This window comes from Notothenia rossii, assembly GCF_949606895.1.
Source record: "Notothenia rossii genome assembly, chromosome: 2".
Lineage (NCBI taxonomy): Eukaryota > Metazoa > Chordata > Actinopteri > Perciformes > Nototheniidae > Notothenia > Notothenia rossii.
In genome coordinates this window covers 2631089-2655133 of record NC_136904.1, presented here as the reverse complement: position 1 = coordinate 2655133, position 24045 = coordinate 2631089, and the positions used below count along the sequence as shown (strand labels likewise).

Here is a 24045-nt window from a genome sequence, read left to right as displayed (position 1 = left end):
AAAATCTTACCTAACGAAAGAGAAAATAAACATTCAGGCTTCTTACCTACTCTACTGTAAAAACAGGAGAAAACGAATATTCAAAAGAAAAGGGTTTTGCACTCCTAAGAAAAAGGTAAAGCGTGTCAACAAAGACAGGTTCAGTAGCTTTCCTTTCAACAGTCTCACGACACAAGAGAAGGACCGGTATACGGTATAAATAAGTATTAGCGGTATTAGCACAACAGGACAGATATCATAACGCAAATTTGTGTTGGGAGAAGTCAAGTCAGAGAGAGTGGCCGAGGAACTGCACGGCTGTAGCTTAATACGCTCCCGTCTCCTCAGGTGGACCAATCAGCATGCAGGAGGTAGCTAATCAGCTAACGGGCACCACCTGCTTGCTCACACACACACACACACACACACACACACACACACACACACACACACACACACACACACACACACACACACACACACACACACACACACACACACACACACACACACACACACACACACACACACACACACACACACACACACACACACACACATGATAAATATTTTCAATATCTGTTTCACAGCACCGACTGCGCTAACGGAGAGTAGTTGAACTGAGGAAACAAAACAGAGGAGGTAAATGTCATTCTTTTATTAAACACTGAAAAAATCGGTGAATAAGCTAAATTAGTTGCACCTTGATTTTGACCATATTTTTTTTCTCTTTTCTCATCTCTCTCTTTCAGGTCAGCGCAGAGTTTCAGAGGATCACCACCACACTGAATCTTGAGCCATGAGTTCATGTCAATGTTGGACTTCTATTCCCCAAAACTGTTGTCCATGTTCCAAGGGGGAAAGGGTGCTGTCGGAGAGCGACATCGGGCAAACATTAGTATTTTACTCCAGGTAACTATTAACATGCTATCCCCCACTTATACAGTTACTTCCTTAACTGCCTTAATAATTCCACCTGTCTCAATTGCATTTATTTAATTTATTAATTAGTTAATTGCAATCACTAATTACTTTAGATATTCATTTATCCTAATCCGACAACTCCTCGTTTAACCCTCTGACTCTCCTTCCTGTTCAAATCTTGCTTACTTGCAAACTTCTCATATTATTCATCCTCATGTCTTCCTTAACAGTTATTGCTTTTCTTCCTTAGCTTTCTGCCCTTCAATATCTCACATCTTGTAGACACCCCACCACCATGTAAATGTATATATATATCAATCAGCATTGGCTTCTTCTCGTTCTTCTGTTCATATGCCAAATGTTCCATGTTTTGTTTTATTCTTGCATCTACTTTGCATCCCTCCACAACATACTATACTGACAATGTTTCATTTCTTTAATGTTAATTAAATTAAAACAGTTTGAAATTAAAGTTGTTACAGTAAAGCACAATTCAGCTTGAGTAATGTGCAGAGTAATACATTGTATTAGTTGTTAAAAGACTGCTCTGTTCTGCAGAGTGGAATCCCAATTCAGCGAAAACGAGAGGTTGTCATCCGATGTCTCATCGGCCATCTGGGAGAAGATGCGAGTGCCTTGATCAAGGACTTTGAGGTTAGTACTAAGGCTGATTATTCGAGTAACTTGATTACTAAAAATTATCGGGCAGTGGGACAGAAATACACCACTCAGTCAAGCAGACAAACAGACAGACAGCGTGGCACAGAGGTGAGACCGAGGCCGAGGATATAGATGTGCAGTGATCAGTTACAATTATAGTACCCTTATATGAGTAGCCCAGAAGACGTATACCTTTTTTTTTTTAAGTTATTTGAAATAAAAAAACAATAAAAATTATTAGTTTTTGCATTAAAACAAAAAAGACGGTTCTTTAAAACTTAATGTCTAGTTTTGACAGATGATATTATTGTATGCAATTTAAACAATAACAATATTGATTTTTCTTGTTGTTCATTTTAAGAGGCCGGTCTTATTTTCTATATTTACTATTGCTCATTTAATAAACCAAAATAATGTATTATCCGATTAATTAATTGTTAGAATACTCTACAGCTGCAGCCCTAGTTAGTACAATATTTTTCAGGATTTTTAACAGTGTTAGTTTTGAATAATGTAATCATGGATGACTGTGAGACGATCAATAACATACATAGTGAGTGAGCAGTGAGGAATTGCTCTTTGTGTGTCTTGTAACATGCAGGCTGAAAGTAAGCACTAACCAGTTATCTTTTCAATGTCTGCAGGATTCTGCTGATGCACCTGTCAGTGTACAAGAGGAGTTGGCAGAGGAGGTGATGAGATGTACCTGCTGCAGAACCAAGATGGGTCAGTCGATGAACCTACAGATGTAGGGATTGTGATTGAGGGCATTCCTGTCCTCAGAAGTCTTGGGGATCTTAGCAGAGCCTGCTGCTATCTGTTGGGACTAACCTATGCCTTGGATCTGAGATACCCCAAGAATCTCAAATATAGTTTTGAGGTATTCCAAAAACTACTGTTGGAGCTGGATCCTGGCAACCTTTCAACCAAGTTTCAGAGACTGAAAGATTGCCTGCATATGTAGTTGCAGACTACTGTTCAGCAAGATGCTAAAAGGTACGAGTTGAGAGTTCCATTGATAAAATGCATTTTGGACTGGTATTGTTTTAAAGTGTCACTGTTCTTGGTTCATTTCAGTCATATGCAGAGTTCAGTTCTGCCCGTTGCTCCCATAGCTCAATGGAAATGTTCAGCAAAAATATACCTGGCTGAAAGTTAAGCTAGATAAAATGCCTAAAATTGTTAAATATTCCAAGTTGAGATTTCCATTAATGCTAAGATGTATCTGCTGCAATTGGTCTTGTTGCATTTTACCCGTGTTTAAAGGACTGCTTAGTTACAGTATATGCAGAGCTCAATTCAGCTAATCATTTTTATAGCTTGGATATTGTTACCAGGACTGCCCCTTCTTAGTCGATTTGTCGACTTTATTGGTGGTTTTGCTCGACAAAGATTTCTTTAGTCAATTAGTAATCTTTTAATGTATTTTTTTCATGGTGAATGACTTATTTGTAAGAAACTTATATCTATGAGTGGCCATTAGGGACATTATTCAGAAATACTGTTCACATACACATGTGAAGCACTCTCACACACACAACTGAAACCAAAATCATTTACATCTCACATATGTAAAAATCTCTCACATGTGACACACACACGAAACAATCTCTTACACACAAATGAAACGCTATCATATACACATGAAATGCGATTTCGGTATTGTTGAGGCTAAGCCAACGCTTTAAGCCTCTGAGGATCCGCTTTGTGGGTGTAATTGACGCACACAAGTTTGCTGCCGAATAAAGGTCAGAAACAAAATTTCCAGTTTGAAACAGTCCATTTATTTTCACTTTTACTGGTTTCCATTTTACTTGTTTCTTTCCATATTCACCACACGATATTACCGTTTACACAATACCTTTGCTTTGCTTGTAATCCCGTGTTTGTGTGTGTGCTTCGTGTGTGCTCCGTGTGTGCTCCGTGTGTGGTCAAAAACTGTATGGCCTTCCGGCGGAACCTCTCACCACCAAACATAGGTTCCTACCTTTATACCCACATATGTTAATTGGCTCCTACACACCGCCCCCTAATTGATAGTACAGGTATCAATTGAAAACAATTAAGGAGCCAAATGTGAAAATCATTTTTCAATACATAGAAATGCACATCCTACACTTCCTGTACTAAGCATAGTAAACCTATGCTGCTGACCGTAGCGTATTATAGCTGTTACGCCCAGGGCTAGGGGAACCTAGGCGCAGCACAACATTTGCACTCTCCCCACTCCCAAGAACACGGACACCGAGTCAGAGAATTCCGGTTGGTAAATTTAATTACCAAAACATTATTACAAACAGGAGTAACAAAACCATAAAACAAAACAAACCTTTAAACACAAAAATCTTACCTAACGAAAGAGAAAATAAACATTCAGGCTTCTTACCTACTCTACTGTAAAAACAGGAGAAAACGAATATTCAAAAGAAAAGGGTTTTGCACTCCTAAGAAAAAGGTAAAGCGTGTCAACAAAGACAGGTTCAGTAGCTTTCCTTTCAACAGTCTCACGACACAAGAGAAGGACCGGTATACGGTATAAATAAGTATTAGCGGTATTAGCACAACAGGACAGATATCATAACGCAAATTTGTGTTGGGAGAAGTCAAGTCAGAGAGAGTGGCCGAGGAACTGCACGGCTGTAGCTTAATACGCTCCCGTCTCCTCAGGTGGACCAATCAGCATGCAGGAGGTAGCTAATCAGCTAACGGGCACCACCTGCTTGCTCACACACACACACACACACACACACACACACACACACACACACACACACACACACACACACACACACACACACACACACACACACACACACACACACACACACACACACACACACACACACACACACACACACACACACACACACACACACACACACACACACACACACACACACACACACACACAGGAAGAGGGAAAAATGCAGACACAAATTACCTAATGACCCAGGGTCGTAACCATAGCCAACTCGGCTTCCAAGAGATCTTTAGGTGTCAAGATGTGACTCTCCGGGTCTCCTTTTGGGTTTCAGTCTTTTCACTTGACCAGCTTGTGCAGAGGGATTCAAATCCACCGACACTTTGAGCCTTTTCCAGTCTGAGAAGTAAGTCATGAGCTGGTCTGTTGCATCAAGTGATTCATTGACTATGATATTAACCGAGGTATCTTTTCTGACTTCTGGGTCAACCAAATCCAATATGACATCACCGCCATAATATGTAGGCCATTGCTCTTCAGATTTCACAAGAAACGTGGAATCCTCAAGCCAACTGCGGCACTTCAGAAAGTCAGGGATCTTCATTCCTCTGGATGCAGCATCAGTTGTCTTTGGTTCCTACATGCTTCCATTGACATGGTCTTGAAACATCTCTTATGGTTGTGATCCTATTTGCCACGAATGTGTGGAAACGCTTGTCCTCGTTGTTAATGTACTTCAGAACTGAAGTACTGTCTGTCCAAAACACAGACTCATCCAAATGAAGTTGAAGCTCTGATTTTAACATCATATCCACTCTGGCAGCCAGAACAGCAGCTGTTAGTTCCAGTCGTGGAATGGTCACCATTTTTATGGGTGTAACTCTAGCCTTTCCTAATAGGAAAGCAACATGAACATCGCCTTTGCAGTTCAGTAGCCTGATGTAAGATACAGTCCCGTAGCCATTTTCACTGGCATCAGCAAAGTGATGTAGTTGAGAGTGTATGGGTTCACCGAAGTCCTTTGGCTTCATACATCTGTCCACTTTGAGTGATGCCAACAACGTAATGTCCTCCAACCACCGTCTCCACTGTTTTTTATTTATTTATTTTACCTTTATTTAACCAGAATAGGTCTCATTGAGATTAAAAATCTCTTTTTCAAGAGAGTCCTGGCCCAAGAATGGTAACAGCACAGTTTCAGACAGTTTTACAGTAACAAACAATTTAAAAAACACACAATCACAACACAGTCATACACCAAGTTTAGCCAAAGCATTTACAGACACAGCGGTCTGCTTCAAGGTCAGTTAAAATTGCTTTGAGTGTTTCTAATGAGACCAGCTCTCTGAGTTTCAGCTCAGTTTGAAGCAGGTTCCAAGCTTGAGGGGCAGCGTAACTGAACGCTCTTTTCCCAAGTTCAGTACGGACCTTTGGTACAGTTAAAAGGAAAAGGTTCTCGGAGCGAAGCCGATAAGATCCAGTGCATTTTCTGTTTATGTACATCCTTAGATAAGGGGGAAGAGCACCAAGAATAGCCTTATATATAAGGACGTGCCAATGTTTCAGTCTACGCGTGGTCAGGGAAGACCATCCAACACGAGTGTATAGATTGCAGTGGTGCGTCAATGATCTGAGGTTTGTGATGAATCTCAGTGCACCGTGGTAGACGGTGTCCAGCGAGTGAAGGCACTGAGAAGATGCATTCATATAAACCACACCTCCATAATCCAGCACAGACAGAAAGGTTGAAGACACTAGTCTCTTTTTGGCCTCATAGGAAAAACAAGACTTGTTTCTAAAGAAAAAACCTAATTTTATTCTTAATTTTTTCAAGAGTTCCACAATGTGTGGTTTAAAAGAGAGCAAATTGTCAATTATAATTCCAAGATACTTATACTGCAACACAGATTCAACCTCCGTCCCCTGCAAGGTGGTGATAGGAGGAAGGTTCAAGACCTTGGATTTTGCTTTCGAGAACATCATTAGCTTTGTCTTGGCAGCATTTAAAACAAGTTTCAAATCACACATGTTGGATTGTACAATGTTAAAAGCATTCTGGAGCTGACAGAGAGCCTGCTTCGGGGTGGATGCAGAACAATAAATAACTGTATCATCAGCATAAAAATGCAAATTTGCATTCAAAACATTGTTACTAAGACTGTTAATGTAAATAATAAATAACAATGGTCCTAAAACAGATCCCTGTGGCACACCCTTGGATTCCAGAAGAGATGTTGAAGTTAAGCCTTCTGCCCGCACACACTGTGATCTGCATGAAAGATCATTCTTGAACCAACAGACAGCCTTACCTGAAAGACTGATACTAACAAGTCTTTGTAACAGTAAGGCATGATCCACTGTGTCAAAAGCCTTTGACAAGTCAATAAAAAGTGCTGGGCAATGCTCTCTATTGTCTAAGAAGTAAATAAGATAATTTACTACTTTTAAGGCAGCTGTTGTAGTGCTGTGTTTTTTCCTAAAACCAGATTGAAACTCAGATAAAATATTATTTATTGATAAAAACTCCTTCAGTTGGAAATTGACTAGTGATTCCAGTACTTTATTTAAAACACATAATTTGGAGATGGGTCTGTAGTTGTTTAGGTGAGTGGGGTCACCCCCTTTTAACATTGGGAGAACAAAAGCAGATTTCCAAATAAGGGGAATTTCGTTTGTCTCCAAGGACAGATTAAAAAAGATAAGCCAAGGGCAAAGCTATAAAATCAGCTGCTAACTTTAAAAAGTACGGTTCCAGGTTGTCAGGACCTGCTGATTTTCTTGGTTCCAAACTTTTCAGGGCTTTATGCACCTCTGAAACTGTTACTGGAATAAAATTAAACTGTTCACCCTCCCAGATACCACCGTCAGAGCGATCAGTGGCTTCTTGAGCTACGTTCTGCGAGGTAAACAGAGAACCAGAAGCAATAAAATGTTATAATATAATACAATTTTTGTTTCCAGCTAATGATTTAATAGTTTTCCAGAATTTAAGGGGATTATTTAGGTTGTCTGAAGTTTCAGTTAGGAGATGATCCGCTTTGGCATTTCTGATTTGAACGGTAAATGCATTTCGCAGCTGCCTGAAGAGCAGCCAATGTGACTCCTGGCTTTTGACCATGCCACATTGCGCTCCTGTATTAAATCAGAAATGTCTGATGTGAACCATGCATTGTCTCTGCCTTTTACTCTGTACGATATCTGGTGACATGGCATCATCCCATCCACAGCTTCTCCTGCAAAGCTCTTGTTGCATTATCTTGGCTGGCAAAGTGACTGGTGCCAAAATACCCAAAGGATCATACACCGAGCTTGTTGTGGATAGCATGCCACGTCTGGTTAGAGCCTGCTGTTTCACTTCCATCTTAAACTTAAAGTAATCTGACTCGACGCACCAGAGTAGTCCCAAAGCTCTCTCAAGAGGAAGATTGTCTCTATCCACATCCAGGTCCTTTAGCTCTTTAGCCTTCTGCTCTTCTGCGATTGTCTGCAAAACTGCCCGACTATTGCTGATCATTTTTCCAGCACAAAACCTCCGCTTTTACAGAGAGTATTAAGATCTTCAACCATTTGTATTACTGCCTTCTCTGAGCCCAAACCCATCAAACAGTCATCCACATAGAAGTTCCGCTTAACCGCTTCAACAGTCTCGGCAGAAAAGTCAGACTTGTTGTCGTCAGCAGCTTTCCTTAGCGCATAGCTAGCGCAACTGGGAGAAGAGACAGCCCCAAACAGATGCACCGTCATTCTGTATTCCTGGATCTCTCTGGTGAAGTCTCCCTCTGGCCACCAGAAAAAATGAAGGAAATCTCTGTCTTCTTCTGTGACTTTGACCTGGTGAAACATAGCCTGTATATCGCCCATGAATGCCACTGGTTCCTGCCTGAAACGATTGAGAACTCCAAGCAGTGAACTGGTGAGGTTGGGACCTTGATAAAGTACATAATTTAATGATGTTCCTTTAAATGTGGCACCACAATCAAACACCACTCGGAGAGAACCTTTTCGTGGATGGTAAACACTGTGGTGTGGGATGTACCATCATTTTCCACTGCCACAGTGCTGCTGTGTTGGTACCTGTTCAGCATAACCCTTTTCAATCACTCCATTCAGAAAGCTGGCATATTCCTTATGCAACATTGGGTTACTCACAAATCTTTTCCTCAATCCAAGTAGCCTTTGCTTTGCCAATGCAAAGTTGTTTGGAAGAAGGACGTCAGGGGTCTTAAGGGGCAACTTCAGGCTATACATGTTGTCCTGTAGTGTTGCAGATGTATTCATGATTTCCATAAATGTTTGGTCTTCCCTTGACATCTCTTTTTCCTCTGAGGGCTTTTCATTAAAGTCATGATTATACTGACTGCTAAGCATGAGCTCCAATTTGGAAATAGAAATCCTATTCACCACAACAGAATAAAGCTCCATGTCAACATCGCTGCCATTGCTGCTTCCATGTAAAGGACCATTGATGACCCATCCCAACACTGTTCTTATAGCGTATGGGCCATTTCCACAACTGTTGACAATTTCCCAAGGTTCCAATATCTTGGGAGCGTTGGTTCCAATCAACATGTCAACATTGGCATTTATGCTGGGGATATGAACTTTTGACAAATGATTCCACCTCTTCACATCTGCGGCTGTAGCAATGTTTTCTTTGGTTACTGGCATTTGCTTCTGTGTGAGGACTTCTGGAAGAGGATAAAAGTTATTTTCCTCAAGACCAGATACCTCCATCCCAAATAAGGAGTAAGCTGGAACGACCTTTTTCTGTCCCATAGTCTTCAAAAGAAAATTAGTTATTTTTCCTGTGATGTTTAATCTGTGCATGAGATCTTCTGAGCAGAATGTGGCTGTGCTTCCCGGATCTAAAAATGCATAGGTCTGTATAATCTCACTTCCCTTTGTGGACTTGACCTGCACTGGAATAATTGAAAGAATGCAGCCATCATTTCCGGCCACTGTACGTCCACATGTCTGAGGGGGAATTTGTGATTTAGCGGTTTGTCCCAATTCCGCATTAGATGTGTTTATGTGGAGCGCAGTAGGATGTTGCTTTTCACAAACCTCACAGATCAAGCGTTGTTTACAGTCCCGGCTTATGTGTCCGATACACAAGCATCCAAAGCAAATTCCTTTCTCCTTTAGAAATTGAATTTTGTCTCTGTGCTTCCTTTTGCTGAACTGCTTACATCTGTCCAAAACGTGAGTGTTGTGATCACAACAATGACACACCAAGCTCTCCTGTGGTTTTGAGTTGTTTGTCATTTTAATTCCGAATTCACTCATTGGGAATACTGTACCGGCAAAACTACTTCCTTTCATTCTGTTCTTTGATTGTTGCTGAAACATTCTGGAAGATCTTATAGCAACTGATTTATGTCCTGAATCCTCGATGTCTCCAAAGATCCGATCAGAAAGGACTCGTACATGTCTCTCAATGAATTTGACCAAGTCAATGAAATGAGCTCTGTTGTTTGAGGCTTCCATGATGTTATGAGCTTTGTTTCTCCATTGTTCCCTTAGTTTGTATGGCAACTTGAAGACAACCATTTTCATATTGGAGGGCATATCCAACTCTGTCCTGCATGTACTGAAGTTCTTCCATCACATTAGCACATCCACGCAGAAATAAAGCATAGGCTTGTAGTGCTTTAATATCTTCTGCCTTTGTTATTGTTGGCCAAGCTAGAGCCTTTCCTATGTAAGAAGCAGCGATCTTGTACTCATTCCCAAAATGTTCTTGCAAAAGACCCTTTGCCACAATGTAGCCACCATCTGGAGCCATGTGCTGGCAGCTACGAACCAGTTCCTGTGGCTGTCCTTTTGTGAACTGTTCTAAATAGTACAAGCAGTCGGCTTTGCTGGCTTTGTTTTCCACTCCTTGTTCAAATGCTTTAATGAAAGCCTTGTACTGAAACAGGTCTCCATCAAATATAGGAATGTCCCTTGCTGGTAGAGACAGTAAACGTTGCTGGTGAACCAGTGCAGCTGTTATTTCATTTTGCTTTTGCATTATCGTGAATAAACCTTCAGGTGGAATTTGATTGATTTGCTGATGGTGATTTTCCTGTTGACTTTCCCATGCAGTTGATTCACCAGTTGTCAACCCATGTGATGTTCCCAGATAATGTTGATTTTGTACATAAGCGTCTTCCTTAAATGCAAACTGCCTTTCAGCTTGCTTTGGTTCCATGGCCATCTTTGTTGGTTTGCTGGAGGATATTTTCCTTGATGTGGAATCATACTCCTTTGCCAGAGGGTTAAGTATGTTTAACGATGCCAGTTTCCTTTTTTCCTTTTCCAGGTATGAGTTCATTCCATTTGTTGGTGCAAGAGAGGAACGTCGTGAATGTGAACCCTGTAAAACTGCTAGCCTAGCAGTAGATACAGCTAGCTCAGTTTCCAACTCAATCTGTTCCTTTCTCAGCTTTAATTGTAGCTCCTGTTCCTCCAGTGCATGCCTCTCAGTTAAACCTGCCATGCGAGCAACAATTGCAGCCCTTTCTGCTGCTGCTATAATTTGTGCAGATGAAGTTGTACTTGACTTTGTACTGCTGTCACTTTTGTTTGAACCTTTACCAACATTAGAAACACTGTCATCAAGATTGATTTCATCATTATTATCACCAGTACCTTTGGTTTGACGAACCCACACCTTGATTTGGACAATAAATTCATCATTGAACATCATTTTGTCTTTAAACCATGTTTCATGTTTTTCCCTTTCATCATGTGGCAATAAACCCATTAAAGTGTCATGCATAGACCTGGCTTCAACACACAATTCAATATCACCATCAAGAGCATTTTGAACCTTAGCGTGTTCACCATTTAACATCAAATCTTTTATATTTGTTCTTAATTTGCTAGCTTTATTTAGCTTAGCCTTTCTGCCATTTTGCAAACTCTCAAGTTTTTCCGCAAGTGCTTTGGCAGAGAGTTTAACTACCCGCTTAGTGCTTTGCGCATCACTACAGCTGGCCACGCTATCCAGCTTGCCAGAAGCTGACGCGCTGTCAGCTGCTGATGTTGCCGTTTAACTGGTTACACAGGGGAACTCGTGACGTTTTATAACGGTAGGAATGGGGCGTGTAGTTTGAGGAGCCATTAGGCTTGTTTAAGACGCGTTGCGGCTCGCCTCGAAAGTAGACGAGAATAGCCGATCGCAGCCGGGGGAGGTCTCAAAAAGCTCGCCTGAAGTCGGACAGCACCGAGTCGGCTTCTTCTTCTTCTTCTACTTCTTCGCCTTCTTCTTCTTCTTCTCTCGGTTTTTTGGCGGTTTGCAAAAACTTTAAGGTGCATACCGCCACCTCCGGAGTCGGCTTGACTCGGTTTGCATTTATAAAGAATGCACACATGTGTTTAATCGTTAATGTCAGATATGTACTAAGTAAATACATTTGTTCCTGCTCAAGATTAGATTCAACTTTATTGTTATTGCACATATTACAGGTACTGAGACAACGAAATGCAGTTTAGCTTCCAACCAGGAGTGCAACAACAAGCAGTAAAGTGAAAAGTAATGTACACAATCTACAGAATAAAATATAGAATGAATTGAATGATGAATAAACAGTGAGGGGTATGAATATACACAGCAGCCTGTGAGCAGTATGAACAGTGTGTATGAATATGCTAAGATATATAAAGTATGAAAACGGTAAGCAGTGCAAGTATAGTATAACATATATAGATATTAATGTCATGATGATAAACATTGTGGAACAATTATGAAAAATGTTATTGGAGGGGGCGATGTAAAACTGACACAAGTACCTCCGCGACCCACAGGAGCAACACGCAAAATCCTTTTTGTCTCGTTCGTTCGCCTCCGTCTTTGAGGAGGGACACTAAATGTACTCCCTTACACATCGAACGAAAGAGCACAATAAAATAAATATATACGTTCAAAGTACTACTCACCTCCAGCGCTAAGAACTCCACCTCTGCCTCAGGTAGCACTTCTTGATGGGCTTGGTAGCACTTCTCGATCATGGGCTTGGGGTGCTCAGTTCGTGCGCATGCTCAGTAGCGCTAGCTAGGTAGCAAAATTCGACCAAGTACCCCTGACAGGTAGCATTGTGTTGAGACAGGCTCTTTGAGAACATTTTCAGATTTGATTTAGTTTGACAGCCCTTACATTGAAATCTTAACATTTTTGAAGGTGATTAGGCTACATGGAATTCTTTAAATGACTTAAATTGCTAAATATACATCTTCACATAAAACAACCAAAGGTTGACACAGGCAATAGTAATGAAAGTTACTTTTCTTTTTATTATTATGTAAGCATTTTCAAGGATATGCCAACAGAAAGGCACCTCAGGACGACAATAATCCGGATATTACTACATCGCTTCCATACAATATAAGGACTTCAGAAATATTAGGCAAGAGGATATTTTTAACTGACAGTTGAAAACACTGTATGTTCTATATTGCAACATGGTCAAAAAGACAAAAACAAATAACTGTTACCAATTTTGATGATGAGGAACATTTTAACAATCAGAGTGTTTGCTTTTTCACATGCAGAGGGTACTTTTCTTTGTTCATCGGATGTTTTTTGACATGGGTAAGTGAAAAGGCCAAGCCGCATAATAGATTTATAGCATTTTTTAACATAACAAAAAATAGTATAAAATCAAAAGGTGGGTTTTTTGAAAAAATAAGCTTTGTGTTAAGTGTAGGGCAGTTAGCTGGGTTCATCAGATGTGTTTTGACATGGGTAGGTGAAAAGGCAAAGCCGCATAATAGATTTATAGAATTTTTTAACATTAAAAAAATAGTATAAAATCAAAATGTGGGTTTTTGGAAAAAAAAAGCTTTGTGTTATATAGGCAGGCCTTGTATTAACACATCGAAGTTGGTTTGACAAAAATTCGTCCATCGAAGCCAGTGTTAAATAGATTTTTCGAATGTGTCGAATATCCAACGTCCAATATAAAACCAAATTTACCACGGTACGATATTACCGTTTACAAACTTTACACAATACCTTTTGCTTTGCTTGTAATCCTGTGTTTGTATGTGTGCTTCGTGTGTGGCCAAAAACTGTATGGCCTTCCGGCGGAACCTCTCACCACCAAACATAGGTTCCTACCTTTATACCCACAGATGTTAATTGGCTCCTACAGGTATGTTTGAGAGGGATTTCAGTTGAAACGGAAGTCGATTTCAGAAAAGCGAAAACAATCTTTGGTCCGTTTGCCATTGTTCCATCATGTCTGCACAGCAGCATGCACAAAGCTTAACTGAGGCAGCAGCGTTGTTAAATAATATCCTGGCCTCAACGGGGTACACAGTCTCTCCTAAGGGGAGTTGTAGTGGGCCGTTGCCCACCGCGGGACGGGAAGAGGGATGATAGCTGACCGTCCATGGTGTTGAGGCCAGGATATTGTTTAACAACGCCGCAGCCTCAGTTAAGCTTTATGTATGCTGCTGAGCAGACATGATGGAACAATGGCAAATGGACATAATATTGTTGTCCCCTATTGTCATATTGTCACCCTAGCTCTGAAGGTTCGACTGCATGAGACATTGAAATCTCGCGGGACAAAGACGCCGTCAGCCTTGAGAGCGAGGCAGAGCCGTTTCTCTCCACGAGCTGCAGAAGCGAAGTGCTTGATGGGAAACGACTCACTGGTATATCGAGCTGAGCGCACATTGCTGGTTTTTACCCCGTGCTGCTGCTGTTTTGTGTCAGTTTTATGTCGCCACATTCCAGTCACATTTTTATCATTGTTCCACAATGTTTATCATCATGAAATGAATATCCATATATTTGTATATTATACTTATACTGCTTACCTTTTTCCTTATTTATATATCTTAGCATATTCATACATACTGAATACTGTTAATACACTCAGGCTGCTGTGTATCTAGTGTATTCATACCCCTCACTGTTTATTCATCATTCAATTCATTCTATATTTTATTCTGTAGATTGTGTACATTACTTTTCACCTTACTGCTTGTTGCACTCCTGGTTAGAAGCTAAACTGCATTTCGTTGTCTCAGTACCTGTAATCTGTGCAATAACAATAAAGTTGAATCTAATCTTGAGCAGGAACAAATGTATTTACTTGGTACATATCTGACATTAACGATTAAACACATTTGTGCATTCTTTATGAATGCAAACTAGAGCACAGACGGAAGTCGTTTTGAAAAGTAATTAGTGGTTCTGTCTTTTACATGTATAGGATTCAACCCCCCTTGTATTGATTTGTTTTCAAATGAACAGACACTTGAGTCATTCATTTGTAGTGAGGTGTTATTTCTTGCAATTCTCATATACCATTAAAGTTAAACCAAATCATTACAATAATAAAAAATAATGGATTTAGTTCTTATTTTTATCACTCAGGGTTTCCAATTACATTATGATGGCATCAGATGCAGGTGATGGCATGGTTCTGGTGTTGTTGGACCTGAGTGCAGCGTTGACAGTGGACCACGCCATCATGCTAGATAGACTCAGGGAGCGGGTAGGCATCTCAGGGTCTGCCCTCCAGTGGTTTGCCTCGTACCTCAGTGGGAGAAGTTTCTCCGTGCGTGGGCCCGTTCTCATCACGCAGCACTCCCCTATCCTGCGGTCCTGCCCCAGGGTCCTGTTTTAGTCCCCCTTATTTTTGCCCATTACATGCTCCCATTAGGCACCTTAATTAGCCAATTCAAGGGTGTCTGGTATTACTGTTACGCAGATGATATTCAGATATATTTCTCTTTCAAACCCGTCAAAACGGAGAATTTAAACACCCTGATTACATGTCTGTCTGCAATTGAGGAGTGGATGTCAAGCAACTTCCGACAGCTCAATGCATCAAAAGCGGAAATCTTGATCTCAGCGGCTGATCGCCTCTAAGGTAGCAAGCCACCTGGGTTCATTTAGTGGTAACGTTAGGGCAAACATAAAAAACCTTGGTGTAACCTTCGATCAGTCTATACAGACAAACACATCAAACTCCTGACCCGTACCTGTTTTTTCCACCTCAGGAACATTGCCAAGCTCAGGGTCTTTCTATCCAATGCAGAACTGGAGATGGCTATCCATGCCTTTATTTCCTCCCGGCTTGATTACTGTAATGCTCTGTTCTCCTGCTTCAACAAAACATCAATAAACCGGTTACAACAGGTTCACAATGCTGGAGCCAGATTACTCACTCGGTCCAAAAAAACATGCTTCATCACTCAGATCCTTTCTGCCCTGCACTGGCTCCCTGTCCATCTCAGAACCCAATGTAAGGTATTGGTTTACACATATAGAGCTGTCCATGGCCAAACCCCAGCCTACATTAACGACCTTATCCACCCTCACAGGACAACCCGGGCCCTGAGGTCCTCCGAGCAAGGCCTCTTAAGGGTCCCCGAGCCAGGCTAAAAACGAAGGGGGACCGTGCCTCTGAGGCGGTGGCCCCTATGGAATTAACTCCCCCAGAAACTGAGAGCCTCTGTCTCACTGGAGGTTTTTAAGGGACAGCTAAAGACTCAACTTTTCCGACAGGCTTTTGGGGCGTCGGAGGAGGTGAGATTGTAGCTGTTTTTCATTGGTGTTTCAATGGGTTTTATGCCTTTTATTATAAACAAAAACATGTTCCCCAATGTTTAAAATCTGTCATACCAGTCCCATGTTTATTTTTTCTATTATCATTTTAAGTATTATTATTATTAATAATTATGTAATTATTGCAGCTTAACGAGGCTAGCAGTTTAACCATGGATATATAATATTTTATATATGGAATAACAAGGCTATTAGAAAACCATGGCTGAAACACGGCATAGTAAAACATTCCTTCATAGTTCAATAAACGACAAGAAAGTCCCCTCAGACGTTAAGACCTTTACAGATACATGCAGCTAAATATAACATGTTAACAGGTTAAGATACACAAGGAGGTAAAAGGTATGATAATACAAATGTAAATACAGTGTTACGTTCCCTCCTAAACTCGGGGTACAAAGGGAAGTAACAAAATATAAAAATAACCGGGAGAGGAAACTAATTTCGCAAAATTAGTAGATAGGGTTTATTTTTTTGAAAAAGGAAGAAGGCTCACCAGCCAAATACAAAACAAACTTAAGATGAACTGAGAACAACTTTCTCCTAAAAGAAAGTGACTGAAGTACTCAATGCACAAAGATAAACTGGAGCACATCTCCTAACAATGAACAAGTGAAACTAACAGGTCTCACACAGAGACACCACACTACACATGCTGCACACGTCACACAAGCAGCCCAGAGGAGGATTATGAAAACTAAATTATGATTTCTCTCAGAAAGATAAGACACAAGACAAGTGAATAGATTCAACAATATGAAACCCTATAAAATAAAGTGAACATATAGGTACAATAGAATTACAAATACAAATGAATAGTAAGAAAAACGTCATAATTCTAATAAAAGGTTAAACGATTAAAATATAAAGAAGCCAACGTAAAAGTAAATGTTGTTATTGAAACTGTTAAATAACTAATATAAGATAAAACCCTTCCTTTATCATAAATGAAACAATATAAAAGTAGGTAAATAATAAAGACTAAAAGACCATTTAAAGTGGGCGGTTGCTAATACAAAGCTAATCTAAAGAGATGTGTCTTTAGAAGGCCTTTAAAAATGTCCACTGAGCCTCTCTGATATTTCCTGGTGTTCAAGTGTGGGAGCGTAGTGGATAAGCCTCACCCATTTTATTTTGGGGGATTTTAGGGATATTTAAAAAGCTGAGGAGGACCTCAGGGCTTGTCCAGGGACATCAAACGAGACTGACTCTGAATTGAAGTCTGTTAGTCTGACTTCAATTCAGAAAGACTATTGTTATTCAAATATAACAATACAGCTCTCAGGACATCAGGAGGAGGAAACATCTAGCTTGGCTCTCATTGTTGTTCAAAACTATGCGGTGTGGATTCGCTCGTGGACTTTAAGGTTGATACTTTGAGAAAACGTTTTCCCACACTCTTCACACCAGTACGGTTTTTCTCCAGTGTGAACATGTTGATGTCTTTGAAGACCACCTGATGTAATGAACGTTTTCCCACACTCTTCACACCAGTACGGTTTTTCTCCTGTGTGAATACGTTCATGTATTTTGAGATAACTTGATGCAGTGAATGTTTTCCCACACTCTTCACACCAGTACGGTTTTTCTCCAGTGTGAATACGTTGATGTATCTTGAAATAACTTGATGTAGTGAACGTTTTCCCACACTCTTCACACCAGTACGGTTTTTCTCCTGTGTGAATACGTTGATGTATTTTGAGATAACTTGATGAAGTGAATTTTTTCCCACACTCTTCACACCAGTACGGTTTTTCTCCAGTATGAATACGTTGATGTTTTTTGAGATTACCTGATTCCCCGAACGTTTTCCCACACTCTTCACAGCTGTACGGTTTTTCTCCAGTGTGAATACGTTGATGTCTTTTGAGAACACCTGATGTAGTGAAAGTTGTCCCACACTGTTCACAGCTGTACGGTTTTTCTCCAGTATGAATACGCAGGTGGCTCTTTAAATGTCCAGATGTTGCAAAGGATTTGTCACATTGCTGACAGCTGTGATGTTTCTCTCTTCCTTTTGGTTTCTAGAACAGACGGACAGAGAAAGAGAGAAAGTAAATCTAAAAAGCATAAAAACATACACAGTTAACACAATAAAAACTCTCTTAATATAAACCTTGAGTTAACGGAATACTACTTTTACTAACTGTTTGTGTTTATTATATTTATATTATATTAGATACAGTAACAGCAAAATTCTAACCACAGTAAATACCAGAGGTGGGGCATTCGAGTCACATGACTTGACTTGCATATTTTTCGACTTGTTACTTGCTTGACTAACATTGATAAAATCCTCGACTTGACTTTGACTTTGTATTCATGACTTGAGAATTGACTTAGGCTTGAGACAGATGACTCGAAAGGACTTTACTTTCTAAAATAAAATATTTGCATTTGTATTGTAGGAAGCCCCTAAAGGGCAATGAAAAAAAAGAGTGAGAGACAGTAACTCGTTCGCAGGAGAAAGTTACCGGTGCGCCAAGTAGGAAGTGGAGTGCATAGGAGACAGACATTTTATTGCAGACTGTTATGTTTATGTGGGGAAATAGCATTGCATACATTATTTGAGATATATTTCGAACTGACTTCATTTTAGGGACATTTCGGCCAGGAGAGATATTTGTTTAAGCACCGGAACGACAAAACAGGTGAGTCTGTGAACCAGTCTGCCTTGATCTATGAATTCATGTCTGTGACTCTCACAGTATCTGCTGCCCGCAGCTGTTTTAAAGAGGAAAACCTCCTTCACTTCATGAAATCTCTGCAGCACCAGGAGGCAGTAATGTATAACTCAGCAGAATCTGAGAAGAGCAGCACCAGCTGCAAAGAGCTGTGCCTTTTACTGGTTACTTCACTGTGTTTACCTTCATTACAATAGCTAAAGTGCGACCGCAGGCTGCTATGTTTTAACAACATGCACCTCTACACACACACACACACATTGAACTGCCTGATTCTTCCCCATATGACCTGTTTTATGATTTCAGAGCCCCACTCTCCATTGTTGCTAATGTTGAAAATAAAACTCTACTTTTCATAACCACTGTCTTTTAACTGATTTAAATGTGGAAACTGGGGTTATTCATCAGGATTTGCTTAACTCTCACCAAAGTAACTTGAGACTTGCACATGTATCACTTACTCCCACCTCTGGTATATACAGGAGACAGAGGGAGATGGCATCCTGTCACTGCGCGTCTCAGTATGCTCCGTTCTTCTTGTGTTTTGTTTTTGTTTGTTTGGTCTAATTATTGTCTAAACTTTGTCTGTATGAAACGTCATTTTGAGGGACCATGCTTTTGATCCCGTGGATCACATTTACTTTCTGTGGACCATGTCTGGCCATACAACTATCCAAGACATACCTCAGTGACAGCACGAGCAGGTATGGCGAGGTAATTTTGGCCTCCCAAGAAGAGCTCGCCTCTCTCCAGTCATTGAAGCTAAAGTGGGTTATTGAACCTGAAGCTTGTTGCTTCTGCCCTCCTCGACTACGGTCTGGGAGCCGACAGGAAAGTTCAAAACACAGATGCAGTCCGACCCTTTGTAGCATATTATTTCGATGAGAGATGAGCAGAGCGCCACTGGGCTTTCAACTAAATACACAGCCACGCAAAAACTGCGGCATTTGTACAGCTCCTTATGGGTACTGCAATTAGTGAAGTGCTTTCCTCCGTGGTGAAACGATCAGCACTGCACCACGGAGGAAAGCGGCAGAAAGTCACCTGGAGTTAAAGAGAGCGGGGCTGCGTTGCGTGCATGGCTTCCTTCTGCAGGTAACGGGGAGACGCGCTCTGGCGGCGGTCTCGTTCAGGATCCGAAAATACAATTTAAATATTTTGCACACTTATTCCTAGTGTGCCACTGGCACGCGTGCCAGGGATTGCCGACCCCTGCTTTAAAGCAACCCAACGAAAGTTTCATGTAAGTTTAGTTCTTTCACTCGTAGCTCGGGCTGTGGGGGTGCTAGAGACGGGAGCACTTTGATACGACCTTCCTAGCCGGAGATATAGCCGCATTTTACAATAAACTTCCGCTGGGTTGCTTAAAAACAAATATTGCAAATTGAATCACAATATCTGTCAGAAAAATCGAAATTAGATTATTTCCCCAAATCGTGCAGCCCTACTTTACATCTGTGATTGTGTCTGTTCTGCAGTACTGCAATGCTACCTGGGGGGTATACTACGAAGCAGGATTTTCGCTTAGCCGGCTAACTTCAGGGAAAACTCTGGGTTTCCTGTCCTACGAAGCTGGTTCTCTTTTTAGCAGGCTAGATCTCCATGGTAACTTATGCTGTGCGGCTAACCTGCCCCGGAGCAGGTTAGGTTGCAGGCTAAGAGCTCAACTCAGTGAAAGCACTGCCTGCTGACCAATCAGAGCTCAGTGTGTGGAGTTTAAAGCGATCAAGTCATATTACAGGAGAAAGGAAATACAGAAAAGCCGTTGCAGGAAAGACGGCCGGCAAAAATCACCGACTGTGTGAACGTGAACATTAATAGAATATCACCTCCCATCTTCAGAGCAATCTGACTATTATAACATTAGCGTTAAGAAAGCTTACTTAAATATCTGCCACAACATAAGTAACCAGATCAGAGTAACATTAAGTACAGTCCGCGGCATATCACATCATAATGTATCATCTCCTTATCTGAGTCAGCTGAGCCGTATCTGACCGTGCAACACTCACAGTGTCACATACTGTATGCAGAAGGATTATTTTAAGCAACACATTAAGTTGACGAAACACTCGAGACAAATGTAATTAAAGTCAGATCCACTCGTGTATTAGACGGGGCAGAGTGATATCATAAACCTGTTAATGTACGCATTCAAACACTTGTTCTGTTACCAGCTGTATTCACCTTGCAGGTGCAGCTATGTGGCTTTGATCCTGGATAAAGTATTTAAGTCATGGATGTTTAAAGTTTATCTTCTTCATATGTCTGATATTATAATTGACTTTTCATTCAGGAAGTATGACGCTGCGCTGTCAGTACGCTTCTCCATGTTTGTGATTGGTTGAATGCTCCAGATACCACCCCTTTCATGTGAACGCGCTCCTAACTAGATAGGGCACGGCTGGCTTGAGTGATCCACTTGATAACCCGCGTCGTAGTACAGTTTAGCGAGAGCACGTATGTTTTGGATTAGCCCAACCGGCTAACTCAAACATATCCAGGTTAGGTTGAACCAGCTTCGTAGTATACCCCCCTGGTACAAGTGTTTGTCAACAGCTTTCAAAACAAAATTGCTCCACTTGTTAAAAATCTGCACAAAGATTGTTGGTCACCCTGTGAGAGACTTTCTGACTCATCAGACCATAATAACCTGAGAGGCTGTCCAACAACATCACCTGGGACCCAAAGCATGTGTGGCATACAGAGCCATCAGTGGGTTGATATACCTACAGTATTAGTAATTACATGGTTAACATGATTTGCGGTTAGTACAGCTCACGTTCAGAGTGTGGTGAGAATTGTCTGTGTGTTTTCAGATAAGGAATGGTTGGTTTATTGTTTGAAAAATGTAGTGTTATCTAGCAGTATGTAGTGTCTAACTCTGACCAGCAGAGTTCGCGTTCGCTCCACTGTGTTTGGGGACAAAGAGAACTCTCGCGTGAATACGTTCAGAGAATGTAAACACACACTTGAGTGAAGTCATGGTGTGTGTGTGTGTGTGTGTGTGTGTGTGTGTGTGTGTGTGTGTGTGTGTGTGTGTGGCGAAATGTGATAATCAAATACATATTTTTGCTCTTTGCAGGTAAGAACGGAGAGTTGGAATTCTGTAATTGATGGGTGAATATGTTATGTGTGAGTTTATGATCCCGGTTGGACTTTATGTAGTAGTGTTTATGAACGTTACTTGTTCAGCAAACGTAACGTACTGAAAATGGCTAGCCAGTAGTTAGCACTGGTGGCCTAGTTAGCTTGAGCGAGCGTGAGGCGGGAGAGTAGAACAATGAGCCGGTCTAAAGAGCCCGGACTGCTCGTGTATAGTTAATAGATAAATAAATAAGTTAAGAGATACATAATTGATATTGAATGTACAAGATGAAACTGGTTTGGAGTAGCAATGCAATAGACATGATTATTGTTTAGATGTTGATGCAAATGTTCATTATGTTTCTGTGTTAGTATAGTGAATACGTTCAGAGAACGTAAACACACACTTGAGTGAAGTCACGGTGTGTGTGTGTGTGTGTGTGGCGAACTGTGATAATAAAATACATATTTTTGCTCTTTGCAGAACAAAATAAAAGACTTTCAAATTAAATGTGTAGTGGAGGGCTACTTCACTCTGTACCACGCGACACATGCTCTGAACAGAGAATATGAACTGCTGCCATCTAATGGAGATTCAATAAAGTCAGACTGAAGCATCCTTTGTGCTCCAGTCAGTCCTCTCAGTAAACACAGAGCTGAATCCAGATCAAAAGCACGCTGAAGGCTCTTTGAGCAGGTTGTCTCTCACTGATCCAGCTGTTATGTTACATGTTTGTTGTTTGTTTTTCATGTATTGTGTCTTGATATTTGTTGATGTTGATGTTACACATGGAGCTGCTGTGATGCAAGTCACATTTCAGACTTGATCTGATCATTAAAGTATTATCGTGTTGTATACAGCAACGTTCTAACCTATATCTAACCATACAGTGCATTCATATTGTATTTTCTAAACAGGTTGTGATCTTTCATTTGGGGATAACAGTGATAGGAATATATTGTGATGAAGTGCACACTGACCTGAGCTCCAGGGGTCTTTTTGTTCTCCTCCATGCTGCTCTCAGTGCTCCTTCTCCGGCTGTGTCTCTGAAATAATCAACACAACTACAGCTGACACAAAACAAGCAACTCAATACAACCGATAGACACAACAAAACAAATCTACAGCTACTTCTTAGGTTAATAGCAGAGGTGAGAAGTAACTAAGTACATTTACTCAAGTACTGTAATCAAGTACCATTTAGAGATACTTTTACTTTACTTGAGTATTTCTATTTAATGCTACTTTGTACTTTTAGAACAGTTCAGAGGTAAAGGGTGTACTTTTACTCCACTACATGTATTTAATACCTTTAGTTAAATCTATCTTGTGTTAAATCAGACTTTAGTTCCACCTGGAGTAAATTCACAAGCTACCCTGCAACACACACACACACACACACACACACACACACACACACACACACACACACACACACACACACACACACACACACACACACACACACACACACACACACACACACACACACACACACACACACACACACACACACACACACACACACACACACACACACACACCTTGTTCTTCAGTCTTTCTTCTCCTTGATAAAACACTGCCGTTAAACACACGAATCTCCCTTTAATGCGTTTACTTATGTTTACCGATCAGCAACGTGGTATAAAAAGCTACGAACAAAGAACGGGAGGCAACTAAAAAACGGTTTAACGGATAAAGCACGGATAAATTGCCCTCCAATGATAAACGAACTCTTTGTATATGTTTTTAAAGTCTCTTGAACACATTACATTCGTTATCAAATCTGCATCAACGTCTGTTAGCAACGTGTAGCTTCTGAGGACCGGAAGCTTCTTCTTCTTCTTCTTCTTCTCTTGCTTTTGGCGGATTGCAAACAACTTAAAAGGTGCATACCGCCACCTACTGTACATGAGTATGCATCATCACATCATTCCAACTCATTAACTTATGTTCTAATCAAAATAAAATACAAATAAATTAATAAAACCATTAAATAAATAAAACAAAACAAATAGGACCGGAAGCTAGAAACGGACCGGCGCAATAGAGTGGCGAAGTCCCTCCCTTTCCGGCGGACCTCCATGGGATCTTATTTCGGAAAAATTATGTATTGAAGGCCCATTCCCAAACCGCCCCCTACACACTACCCCTCCGTTTGCGCGTTCACGCGGAGGGTCCGCCATATTGAGGTCTGTTCCAAACCAACGAGTGTGGAGTGGTGTGGAGGGGGAGTGGGCTATCAAGCCCTCAAACAGCGAGTCCGCAGCAGTGCTGACTTGAGACCGGTCTCTACCTGACCGGAATCACGCTGTGTGTGTCCGTCAGGAAACAAGCTGTTTACAAGTAGTTCCAGCGAACATCCACTGATAAACTGCGCTGTTAACAAGCTCATGATAACCTCATATGTTTTAACTTAGGATCATATATGTGTTTAGTC

At 40.9% G+C, this 24045-nt stretch overlaps 1 protein-coding gene across 7 annotated transcripts in view; it reads right to left on the bottom strand.

Moving 5' to 3' along the window:
* The window catches only part of LOC307028183 (uncharacterized protein), a 319026-nt gene that overhangs the window by 210251 nt on the left and 84730 nt on the right, over window positions 1-24045 (bottom strand). The window contains exons 2-5 of one of the 7 annotated variants that reach the window (XM_079662985.1): window positions 22586-22651; window positions 17626-17857; window positions 15248-15367; window positions 3823-4265 (exon numbers count right to left, since the gene is read on the bottom strand). In XM_079662985.1, coding sequence (XP_079519111.1) covers window positions 15291-15367; window positions 17626-17857; window positions 22586-22651 — 375 coding nt within the window. In that variant the 3' untranslated portion in view covers window positions 3823-4265; window positions 15248-15290. Of the gene's footprint in view, window positions 1-3822; window positions 4266-15247; window positions 15368-16099; window positions 17858-22585; window positions 22652-23149; window positions 23996-24045 lie in introns of those variants that run through there. The other 6 variants (XM_079662982.1, XM_079662984.1, XM_079662988.1 and 3 more) reach the window with 6 other exon arrangements.